The 13,240-nt window shown below is 34.9% G+C and overlaps 1 protein-coding gene across 2 annotated transcripts in view; it reads left to right on the top strand.

Annotated features, from left to right (window-relative positions):
• Positions 1 to 13,240, top strand: part of Lon (lon protease homolog, mitochondrial) — a 186,074-nt gene that overhangs the window by 33,621 nt on the left and 139,213 nt on the right. For both annotated transcript variants that reach the window (XM_081733870.1, XM_081733871.1), the window contains exon 2: positions 5,641 to 5,729. In XM_081733870.1, the coding sequence (XP_081589996.1) occupies positions 5,641 to 5,729 (89 nt within the window). The remainder of the gene's footprint in view (positions 1 to 5,640; positions 5,730 to 13,240) is intronic.

Here is a 13,240-nt window from a genome sequence, read left to right as displayed (position 1 = left end):
GTATGTGATGCTCATGCGTGCGTGTTGATTAGACAACTATGTGGTTCTCAATCTGGTCCTGGAGTTCCTCTATCTGTCGTCTGAAATTTGAAAATAATAAAAAAAGAAGTTTCTTTTCCTCAATGTGTTTAGAAGTATTGGGCTTACCTGATAATTGGACATCGACATTTACCACATTGATTATTATTTCTCTTCTTTCTTTTGGAATCATCTATAATTCTGGAAAATTTTCACCAATTTAAATTCTGGAAAATTTTGAAAGTTTAACAGAAGCATTAACCTTTTCGTTACATTTGGTTGGATTATTGGATGAAGTGTTGGTGAGAGTTTATACAGCATATAGTCATGTTCAATTGGATTTTCGATCTTGGTACTGGAAATTGAGACTAAAAGTATTCTGCTTTCAGTTTCCTTTATTTTTGGACGATACATGGAATTTAGTTGCATTTTGGATATTTGATAAACTTTCGGCTTACAGTATTTAGAAATTAATATAGAATTATTTGGCTTCATTAATATAGAATTATTTGCTTCCTATGTATTTCTGTTGGACAAGTATCATTAAGTTTAGTTGGTGACTGAATTAATTTATCAAAGTTAACTGTGACTACTAAATTGGTGATCAAGAATAATTACTAAATTATATATTCTTTTCCTTTCAACGTTATAAACTTAAAGTTTTTTCTCTTCGGGTAAATGTTGAAATAACGATGGACGAGATCTTATGTCTTAACTGTCGACGAGAATACTAAATGTTTTGAACCTCGAAGACTGTTATTTGAAGTATAAAAAAGAAAGAAAAATCTATTGAACAATTTTGCAACAACGCAATGTAACTAGATTGTAAATTGAATCCTTTGTGCCAATCATTAGTTGTTTCTCACCGGTGAAGATAGATCATTATAGGGCCCAAAACTTTTTGTGTGTTTACTTATTAGAGAAAATCAAGATTATTTTATTTTCTTGTTATTATATTTTTCTTGTTTGTTGTTTTGTTATCCCCTTTTGGAAAATCTTTAAAAAAATCTCAGCGGTTTACATATTTATCAAATTTTCTGAACAGTCTCAGCACCTGATTTGCGGTAGGTTTATGGAAAATATTATATTTTATCTAAGATATTGTTAATGTGTGATTCTAAGCTAGATATATAAGTGATGTGGATTTTTTAAAATTAAATAATTATTTTATTCGAAAGGGGCTCGGGTCTACTTGGCAAATAGATTTGTACGGTCATGGTAATGAGAACCGGATTGGAAATTTAATTTTTTATACTCTTATTTTTCATATATTTTTTTTTTATTTATCAATATTTTATTAACTTCTGTTTATCTTTACTGAGTCATTCTGTCTTTTTTGGAATTAAGGTTCTCGCTAGTATGGCTGTACACCTCCAATGCCTAAATTCTAAAAATAAAAGAAATCAATTTTTTTCTTAAATTCAATTCTAGCTATTATTATTATTATTATTATTATTATTATTATTATTATTATTATTATTATTATTATTATTATTATTATTATTATAGACATTATTTATATTTTGGAGACGAGATAACTAATGCGTCTCACTTTTGATTGGTTTTGGGGGAAGAATATTTTAATGACTACTTTTATAAACTTCAAAAATGCTGTAGCCGAAAATGCGTACGGCGCTTCTCAGTACATATACGGTATCCATTTGTGTTCTTAGGGAGGAAAATATGATAATGATCCTCTTTTATATTTGTTTGTTTAGTTGATCCTCCATCATTATTTAACGTATAGGTATGTCATAAGATCTATATCTAATAGTGATTTTCCGGATATAAAACATTTTACCTTAAATTTCTCAAGTCTTGATAACCCTTTTAAGAAGCAGAAATGTTACATTTTTTTTATTATGGTAGAATAATAAAATGTTTTTAATATAAAATAATGTGAATAAAGTTACTTTACCTTATGTCTATTATTGTGTATTTTTATCGCAAGTTACTGAGCTTACAATCTTGATATCCTTTCTTCCATGACCCTTAATCTTAACTTCTGCTAGAGCATTAATTTTTCTTATTCTCGACCTATAACTAAAAATCACTATATGAAAAATTATAATATTTATTGAGTAAAAATTTAATAAAAAATCGCAGTATTATTCTTCAAACCAGTCTATTCCAGTGTTGCCAGTCCTTATATCTGCCTAGCTTCTGAGTAGTATGATAAATTGCTAGAAGTGTGCTTACCAATCCAAATTGATAATTAAATAATTAGTCTTTTCTATTCCTAATCATAATAGTATAATCCTAGTGTTTGTTAAGTGTCTTACTTTTCTGGTTTAATTTAGGCTCTTTAGTTCTTATGTAATATGGTTCGTAAATAGATCTTCCGATTACATGTGGTCTTATGAAGCATTTGTACCTTCATGGACCATTTTATGATGTGCTTTGGTGTGGAAAAGTATTTGCACAAATATGCAGTTGCGTTAAACGCTTGTTCAATAAGTGACTTTTCATATATAGTGATTTTTTTTAGTTCAAGAATGGAAATAAATATTAGCGCTCTAGCAGACGATTATAGTCATGGAAGAACCAACTGTCCAGAAAGTTCGGTGAATGTGTGTACATTTCGATTTGATTGTTGTTTTATCAGAAGAAGCAGTTATTGTCCTTCAAAATAATCCCCGTTGATGGTAATTCACTTCTGGGAACGGATGTCCAAGTCCTTGAAACTCCTGGTGTAATGGTCTTTAGGGATGGCCTTCAGCTGTGTCGTAACATTACGTTGGATGTCTGAAATGACCGAAAACCTCTGGCCATTCAGGGCTGATCTCAATTTGGGAAACAAGAAAAAGTCCGGGACAGACAGTCTGGGGAGTGAGTTGGGTGATTGCATGACACGACTCCCCTGTTGGCCAAGAACTGCTGGACCAGAAATTCTGTGTGTGGCCACACTCATCGTGAAGAAGTTTCCAGTCGCCCTGCTTGACGTACCCGCTTGATCGTTGCAGCAGACGTTTCAGTATTTCCACGTACGTAGCGGCATTTAACGTGGTGCTCAGGGAGGAATTCTTTATGGATGAGACCCTGAAAGTTGAAGAACACCATGATCATTGTCTTAGTGCGAAGTATCTCACTTCGCATCTTCTTGCTTTTCGGCAACCCTGGACCCCGTCATTCCATACTTTGACGCTTGGGTTTGGGGTCATACCTCATGCACCAGGTCTTGTCGCCCATATCGATGGTTTTCAAGAAATTTGGGTCTCATTCACCATGTCGATATGTCTCAACAGGCTTCAAATCAAAGTTGTATTTGTTCCGGCGTCAAGAGTGTAGGGCACGAGTCGGGAGCAAAGCTTGAGTTTATCCAAATATAGGTCATTGTGAGGTGGGCCGTCTCACGACCAATTCCCACTTCTTTCGCTGTCATTCTCTTCGTCACATGACTAACCTGGACCAAAAGTTTCTTCACTTTCTGTATATTGTCCGGGGTGCGTATAGTTGCATGCCGACCAATTCGGAGGGCCTCTTCCAAGGTGTCCCGTCTTTCTCGAAAACTTTTTAAATCACTCATAAACACACTTCAAAGTGACAGCTCGTTCTTCGTAAACTACTGTTAGCATTTCATGAGTCTCTTTCACTGATTTTCCAAGTTTGAAACAGAACAGCACATTCGTTCGTTGCTCCATTTGGGAATCCATTTTTGGTTTTGACCTTACACAGTACGCCTTCACTCAACAATGTGCTGTTTACACGGGATAATCACACTCGTCGCGCCGCCGCTCGGGAACTTCCTCAGATGTCTTGACCTGTCCGATGCGGGATGCGGCGGTGGTGCACTCTTACGACCGTGAGTAGTATGACAGGGTGTCTATCGGTCACAAAAGTCATGAAAAAGTGACGAAATCAGAAAACGGTCATGTAAGTCAAGAAATTTAGCTTTAGGGTTACGAGTTTCTTTTTTATCTGTACGAATATAAGTACAGACTGGAAAATTTTATTGTATAAAACGTCAAAATTCACCACCAAAAATGTCTATTGTCGGCTTTAGACGCTACCAAATCGCAAGCAAAGCACGCTTCTATCGCATGCTTGAAAATTCGACCTAATTCACATTCAAATTCGCTCTTTAGACTGTCCTTCAGCTGGCATCATTGAGCAGTGGCGATGCGAATTGCATCGCATTGCCGAAACCACCTACGCATCTAACCAGTTTATTCAGCTGTGAGAAGATACCAACCTTTTATCACTCCAAGAAACAGCCTTTGAAAGTAGAGATTAGATAAAGATAAGTGCTGAAGAATATAGGTACTGTTATTAGTTTTTGAATGTTACGAAATTTTATGGTTTGGTAAAGAAAAGGTCACGAAAAATTCACGAAATTTCATTTTGGAATTTTAGTAGAAAGTATGACATCATTCATCGAACTTTGTGGGCAGAGATTGTATTAAAAATGTAAACCCAATAACTTCGTTAAAACTTTTAGTTTGTTGTGTTCAGATGAAGACATCAGCATTTGAAGATATTATAGGCATAGAAATACAAAGTAATACTCATAAGGTAAAGTAACTTAATTTCGTTTTTTCTTTATATATATAAGTCCGCACAAACAGTTATGAAAATATTAACAGATTTTAAATAGTATTTTTCATAAAAGTTGTCCCGAAGATGAATCTTGTTGTGTGGGTAATGTTCTATTTTCGGTCTGGAACATTCTTCTTCACTTTTTTGTAACTAGAGTGCATTGGTAGGGCATTATTGTAGGTTAGCATATACATTTAAGAAGCAATATGTAGGTTAGCATATACATTTAAGAAGCAATATGTAGGTTAGCATATACATTTAAGAAGCAATATGTTAAGAAGCAAAAATCAACTTGAAACAAACAAATCAATATATACGAGTATTTCATTACAAGATGCACTATAATAGATTCCAGATGGAGTTAAACTGAGTACACGGGTGCGTCCATAAGAGCTCGCGTATTAGCATGGTGAATATTGTCGTAAACAGATGAGTGCGTTTAATTAGGATGTTTCTTTGTTTCTTTCTTACCATTTTGCTCTTTCGAACGCAGCATGTAGAAATGTATACTGCGCTCACCTTTGGAGTTAGAGGTTCGGTGCACAACTTCGTGTTTTGTTTCCCGTATTCTCATTCCATTTCACAATCATTTCCTTTTATTTATCATCTGTCTCCTTTACTTAAAGGGCATAACCATGGAACGTAAAACTTTCAAGATTTCTCTTCATTTCAAATGTACGCTAAGGTAAGTTAAGACAAGAATGAATTGAATTAAGGAGATAGCAGGACTTAAATGATATCGCGAAAATAAGATAGCACTTAGGTATCTCTCATATAAGAAGATAAAACTGTGAACGGATAAAGCAAACCCTTGATTAATACTAAAAGAAATGCCCTAGGAAGCATGATTATAGAAGAGATATGACGAAATCAGCAAGCTTTGTGCTGTAAGGTGGAAAAGAATTGTTCCTGATAAATTGCTGTGGAGGGGAATTGTAGTTCTTCTTTGCTTCTGAATTGTGTGTATATATTATGTCATTTTCAGTGTTTACATGTAATTAGTGATCTGTCTAGTAATAATAATAATAATTATAAAAAATCTGCTTTCTTTATGACATGTCATTTTTTCTTTTGTACTAATTTCAGGTTACGAATCCTGCGTTAATAGACTTGTTGAGAAGAAAAGTAAAATTGAATCATCCATATGCTGGCGTCTTCCTAAAAAAGAACGAAGAGTGAGTATTAATTTAGTATTTATTTAGTAAGGAAATACTAAATAAAGAATTATTAAAGACAAGAATGGATGTTATGTATCCATTTTTTTTATATCAAGTCATCAAGAATTTCAAGGAATTTATTATATTTTTTAAGGCAATATGGGTTATTATGACTTTTATAATTATTTTAATGTTTTAGCTATATTAGAGGACCGCAGTAGTGTACTTGGTAAGGAGTCTACCTGCTAACTGGGCGGTCTAACTTCAATCCTCAGTGGGGTCGGGATTTTTTTTTTTTTCTTGTTGCAATGTGAATCTAAAGTTCATCCAATCTCTTTAAAATGGACCAACTTGCGAAAGTAAAGGAGGCCAAAGTGTGATATCACCTTCATGGATACCAAAGTAAAAAAGTATGGAGCCTTTACTTCCTTACTCAACCCTTAGGTTTTCATGGAAAAGGGGCATGACTTTTACATTCGTTTTAACTATAGCCTTCATAAGAAGAAAATGCATGACCTTTTGAAAACTCTTGTCATTCACTCGGAAGTATATTATATATATATATATAGGATGTTTTAAAACAACATTTGGAGGTGATTCCTGACACCAAGATAAGACAAAAAGTATAGACCAACTGGGTTCATAATGCTTCCTTTCGGTGTTATAGACTGCCGAAAACATGACAAAATGAACTTTAAAGGTCCATAGCTCCAAAACTGGATCTACTATAGTCGGATCAAGACTTCACTTAGAAATTGATGCTCACTCAACAATTTTTATAGAGGTAGTCGGTGAGTACTTTAAATGATATGCCCGTAGCCAAACTCCCTCCAAAAAAATTGTTGTTTGAGTGCCTTTGGATTCTGGAACATGAATTTTTGGATAGGGCACATATTAATTCCTAAGTGAAGTCTTGACCCAACTACGGTAGGTCCCATAGTTTTGGAGCAATGGACCTTTAAAGTTCACTTTTTTTTTTCATGTTTTCGGCAGCCTGTAACTCTGAAAGGAAGCATTTTTGTGCACCCAAGTTGATCTATGCTTTTTTGTCTTATCTTAGTGTCAGGAATCATCTCTCAAACTTTGTCAATGTTGTTTTGAAATACCCTATGTATATCAATCAGAGCTTCCAGTGCGATTTTACTTCAGTTATGTGACATTACTTTTTATATGAAATGGAAAGAAGGCATCAAATTGGTAACTTACTTGAAACTTTGATTCTCGTAACGCAACAGTTTGATCCATTTGAGTCATCATTTTTGTGACTTCTCTTTACATATATAATGACTAGAGCAAGGAATCTCAGTGTTGGCATGTGAAAATCAAAATATGTTTATTTGATTTGTGTTTAACGTCCCTTTCAGCAGCAAAGCTACGTAAGACGTGGACTATATAATAATGTGAAATCTGAACCACGTGAGCTCCCGCCGGGAATCCAACCTGGGCCGCCTGCGCTAAAGGCGCGTATACTATGCACATAGCCACGAAAGAACTTTAAAAATGAAACTTACATGCAGGATTCCCACATTCCGGAAAATCAGGGGACGTCAAGAAAATGAAAACATGTTAGGGAAAGTCGTGGAAATTATACATTTTGCGTAAAATGTCATGAAAAGTCAGGGAACGTAAATGTACAAGACAATTCATGAAATGTAAATTACGTTTCTTCAAAGGTGCCACAGAGTGAGAACCATTTTAAAGGACATTCCAGAGTCTTGAGCCATTTGCTTGCTTCCTGTACTCAGAACTTCTATCTTTCTTAAGGAATCTAATGAGTTATTGTGTCAACAAAACATTATGAAACTTACTGATATTGCATTGAAGCTTCTTGCTTTGGATTTGACTGCAAATGAAAATTTACTAGAAATAAGAAAGGTGGGGTTTGGTTTTAAGACAGAAAAATCAGATAAATATAAACTAGCTTTTAGTCTTGACTGGGGGCCGCGGTGGCTCAGTGGTAGAGCGTTCACCTCTGGTGCTTGGGGTCCCGGGTTCGATCCCAGCCCCCGCCAAGTGAACTTTGTGGTGGACAAACACCGTGTGCGTGGGTTTTCTCGGGGTTCTCCCGTTTCCTCCCACTTTCTTCATTCCACCATTTCACTCATTTCTCATTATCACCGTCTCCTTTAGCCTAACCGGTTTAAGTTTAACCGGCATAACCGTGGGACGTTAAACTTAAAGATTTCATTTCATTTTTTAGTCTTGACTGTCGAAACGTTTTGCTGGGTACAATCAAGAAGATTGTGGAAAGGAGCCCTCTGAAGTACAAACTAGTATGTGCACTGTCTGCTTTGGACGCCAGGCTACAAAAGGACAATCCAGAACTTGCACAGACTAGGATGAAACGCATCCTACAAACTATGCATGAGCATAACAGCATATTTGATTCTGTAGCTGAGAAAGCAAAGTGTCAATTTATGTCTTTCTGTACTGAAATCAAGGAGTTTCTTGCAGTTGGTTTCAGAGAATACGAAGAGAAGATGGGCAACATCAGGTTAAATACTTCTTTGCAAAGCTAATGTCCAAGGAACAAGAATATTCTGATTTGTGGTATGTTGTGAAAATGTTTAATTTTATCCCACTGCACTGTCTCAGTGAAGGACGGTTGTCAGTCAATAAAACACTTATTGTAGAAACCCAAATCGAAGATTCTCTGGTAGCACAGAGGCGGGTGCATGATGCAGTTATGTATTATGGAGGTTAAATTTGTTCTTATTGATCGAAGAACGCTTCTCTCAGTTTGTTCAGCACGGAGACTCTATGATGAATACCTTAAACAGAAACGAATCCAAAGTGCAGAGGAAAGTAAAATCAAAGGTGAAAGAAGAAAACTAAGTGCTGAATATAAGAAATTGGAAGAAGAAACAAATAAAATTATGTTGCAAACAAGAACAAGACACTCTCGTAGAACAAATTCAAGAACTGAAAGCAAAACAAAATTTTGTTTAAAAATATAAAGGTGAGGATTAACATGTCTCAGAGTTGGTAATATTAGGACTGATAGTATTAGGCTTAGGGAGAGTTGGCAAAATATTCTTGATTGCTTTTTATTGTTTTTTCAAGTCAAAAGAATGTCTAATTTGCAATGTCAAGGTATGTGTTACTATATCATACATATATTTTTATATACGTACATGTTAAATTTTGTGTAAATAACTGAACATAACAGATATATAGATGGTAATTAAAAGTGTCTGTTGGACGGCTAAAGACTAAAGGATGATAGAACTTATTTTCATTTTTATTCAAGAATTTATGTCAGGGAAATCGATCTTCACTTTTTTGTGGTAACCTTGTACATGATCCTTTCAGTGACATGCAATCCACAAAGCAAACCAAACAGTGTCTTGGCCACGGTTGGCAAAAACCATGGTTTTTATTGAAAAAAAAAAAAAGTTTTCTGTTTTTGATTTAAATAATTTGCTCTATGTATTTATATCACATATGGACAGAGATAAGTTTGTTTCGCCTTGGTGTTATTATGCAACAACTGGGTTAGGTTGGAAGGGGTCACATAAGCTTAAAGCGGAATGGAAACCGTTTCGCGACTTACATCCGAAAGAAGTTGCCCTCCATTTGAACTCGAAACCATAAATGCGATATGTCTGCCGACTCACTCACGAAGAACTCCTGATAAAAATATGCTGTACTGATCTTTACATACTTGTTAATATAATTGTTATATAATTAATATAATTATCAAGAGTTATTTCAGAAAGACAAAAAGATAAACAGTTGCATAAGTGAAACCATTGTACAGAATTACATATGGACAATTTCAAAATACTGCAGAGTACAGGAGAACTAATTTAGTCCAAGTTAGTTCACTACTACTTTTATTAGTCCAAGTTAAAGAAATACAACGACTTAATTTGCATATGAGTAAGAAAAGTGAATAAAATACGAATTATTTGAGTCCACTTTGGCTCTGACCCATTTACATTCAAATAGATACCAAAGATACTTCTGATTTCCATAAATGCTTCTCGTCGGGTTTGTATGATTTCCCCCCCCCCCAAAAAAAAAGTACGGCATTTCAATGTATTCTATCAATAGTAAACATTATTAAAACGAAAGAATATTTAGAATTTTTCTTTGATTGCAGTTGCATAACAATAGTAACAGCAATATATATATAAAGTTGCTTTTGCAGTATAATCTCTTTGAGTAATGAATGGGGAGTTTAGGTCTAAATATAATACGAATAATATACGGGAGTAAAACATGAGAACCCACAAATGTGTGATCATCAAGATTTTACAAACATTTTTCGTTTTTTGGTTTAAACCATTTTTTTTTTTTTTAACAGCTGGTTTAAACCAGCCAACCCTGGTCTTGGCACTGCTTGATTAAAAGAAATTAAATAATATCGTCTTGAAAACATCATTTTTTATTTATATGCTTATAAAATTCACGGTTATAAATCCATATTTAAGCTTTTTGTTTAATTAATAATGACATTGTGAAGTATTTCTACAACTGCTTTGTACCTCATGATCGGCTCGAATCTTCCAGCGGTAACAAGCCGTACAAGCCACTGATACAAGCCATAGATTACTTATTCGGAGACCGATATACACATAAGCAACAAGCTAGGCTTCTCTCTACCAAGGCAGCATGCAGTGTTGACTAGTCGTTGCCATGACAATACATTTCAGCATAGCTTTTAACCAATGAGGGAAGCCTCGAGAGCGGAGCACGAACAAGCCTGCAGCATCCTTTCTCCATGGCAAATCTGTACCTAATCATCCTGTTGAAGATAGAGCTATCGCTTCATTGTAGTATGTTCTTTAGCCATACTGTTATTTTTTCCTCTCTCTTGTATTTTGTGTATATATGTGTGTGTGTTTCCAGTGTAGTGTAGTGTGTAAAAGACTTTGGACACAGTGATGGTTAAAAAGAAGCAAAGAATGAAGGAAAATATAAGAAAATATGAAAATCAATTGCCCAAAATTTGAAAAATATGAAATCATCCTACAATTAAGTAACATATTCATTATATATTTTTAAAATGTATCAGGCATAGATTAACACTACTATTTCAATAATAAAAGCTTACGATTAACAATTGTGGTTGCTAATATATACTGTATCTCAGGGGCACACGCACACCTGGAGTCTTATCAGTTTCAAATCTCTTTCCTTCATTAAAAAAAAAAAAAAAATCCTAACTCGACATACATTTGTACACTTTCTTAATAAAACTATTATTGTTTAGCAGAGAAATGATTGATGTAACATTAAAAAATTGATCTTACACTTCATAAGTATTTATATTTTTCTCTGAAACATAAGTATCAGCACTTAACATTATCGTTTTTTCAAGTGCAGAATGATACAAGTTCACTAGTGCCTAGACTTAGGGTCTTGTAGTATTAGGGCACTCCAAATTTGGAGCCCTCGCGAGAAAAATGTTTTGGGTGTGTGTGCCTGCTGTACTGTAAAGGATACAGTATCTTACAAGAGGACTCGGTAGATTAGTGGTGTCATTGTGATCGATCATTCTGAGTCAAGCACTATCCAAAAGTACTTCAACTATTCCTAGAGTGCTGTGTCATTTTTTGCTACTCTTAGTGGGTTTTCAGCATTTTTCTCCAAATCAGCAAAGCGCGCAAGATTTCTAGGTCGGTGATTACCACATATTTACCAAACAAGATGGAATTACTCGTCACGATTTGTCAATGCTGTTAATGAAAAGAAATAAGGTTCGCTTAATCTTTCTTACCATGTTGCAAGATCAATCAACAGTGGAACATGATACTTTTTCTGTTATGGGGACGTTAATAAAGTTTAGAAAACATTGAGTTTTCTTCTTCCTTCCTTCAACGTTTCACATTATATTTTCGCCAACTAATGTTTTGTTTAGTGTCCTACGAATTCTTAATTAGATATTACTTACTGCATAAGAAAAGTAACAGACACGCAAAATACTGAAATTTTTTGGAAACCATTTTCAAGAAGTAACTGTTTCCAATGTTAGACTCAGGGAAAACGTAACAGAAATGCATTAATATTTTGTTAAAGTATCTGTTCCGATGTATATTTTTATACATCCTTATTCCGATGTATAGTAATAGTCTGTTATAAGTAGCGTCATTTCAGATTTGCCTAGGGGGAACAATATGTCTATTGACGTAAGAGTTTCGCGGTTTTTATTAGTATATTAGTATTGAATTTATTAAAAAGTATGTGATTCTCAATCTCAGGGGGGGGGGGCTATTGCATCCCCGCCCTCCTTAAATGACTCTCCTGTATCAAATTAAAAGGGGAGAAAAAACTAGACAATCTTGTTGGTTAGGTAATTTGTTGGGTCACCGCACGTCCCTGAATCCCTTGGTACGAAAAAATGCTAAAGTCGATGGACTGTATAAAGAAGAGAAAAAGAGAAATAATTTAAGATACACATACAAAGGGATTTATCTTACACATAGCCTAGAGATAATTTGTGCAAAATTTCTAATAGTTTTGTCCTAGAATCAAAGTTTATATTTTGAAGTTTAAAGTCAGATGATCATAATTTTTCATGGTCATAGTTATAGAGTAGTTGGATTCGCAAATGGGAGGTTCTAAGCACAAAATCCATTTTGAATATTTATACATACTATAGTGGCTCCGCGTAGCGTAGTCACTAACGCTTTCGTCTTCGATGCGAGCGGCCCTGGTTTCAATTGGGAATACTTGGTCGAAAAAGTGTAAAAAAAATTTTCAGGCCGGCCATCCGGAGTAAGGTTTTCCTCATTCACACCAGGCAAATGCCTGGAGGTACCTCACATAATGGTCCCAGGGCGCTTCCTTTCTTCCTCCCCAATTCACCAAGGGAGGTCATCCCTTATACGTGGCAAGCTAACATGGCCATAGATGCCGAAAGCCCAGAAATCTCTAATTCCTACTCCTACACATACTAGGGGCCGCGATGGCTCAGTGGTAGAGCGTTCACCTCTGCTGCGTGGGATCCCTGGTTTGATTCCAGCCCGAGCCAAGTGGACTTTGTGGTAGACAAATACCGTATGCGTGAGTTTTTCGTGGTTCTTCGATTTCCTTTCACTTTATTCCACCATTCCATTCATTTCTCATCATCGTCATCTCCTTTAGCCTAGCCGGCGTAACCGTGGGCATAAAAACTGAAGGATTTCATTTCATTTCCTATACCTATTATACTGAGTTAAATTAAAAATATACCAAAACCAAAATGAAAAATATTTACTTTTAACGTAATGTTGTGTACTTAAGAAAAAATAAAATTATCCAAAAATAGGCTTAAGTCACTTTGTGGTCTGAACTTTCTAAATGTCTTGAAGTATATATATATATATATATATATATATATATGTGTGTGTGTGTGTGTGTGTGTGTATGCATTTATGTGTTATTATTATTTACGCTTCTTACATTATACTAATAGGTGATTATCCAACTCAGTAACATTTTTTTAACACATGCCAAGTTAAAGAAGCTTTTGTATTGGTTTTCAATTGGAGGACCATTTTGTGGTAGATATTAAAAATACGTCATAAACTCATAAACAAGAA

Source organism: Thermobia domestica, chromosome 12, assembly GCF_964235325.1.
Source record: "Thermobia domestica chromosome 12, izTheDome1.hap1.1, whole genome shotgun sequence".
Lineage (NCBI taxonomy): Eukaryota > Metazoa > Arthropoda > Insecta > Zygentoma > Lepismatidae > Thermobia > Thermobia domestica.
This window is presented reverse-complemented; position numbering and strand designations above follow the sequence as displayed.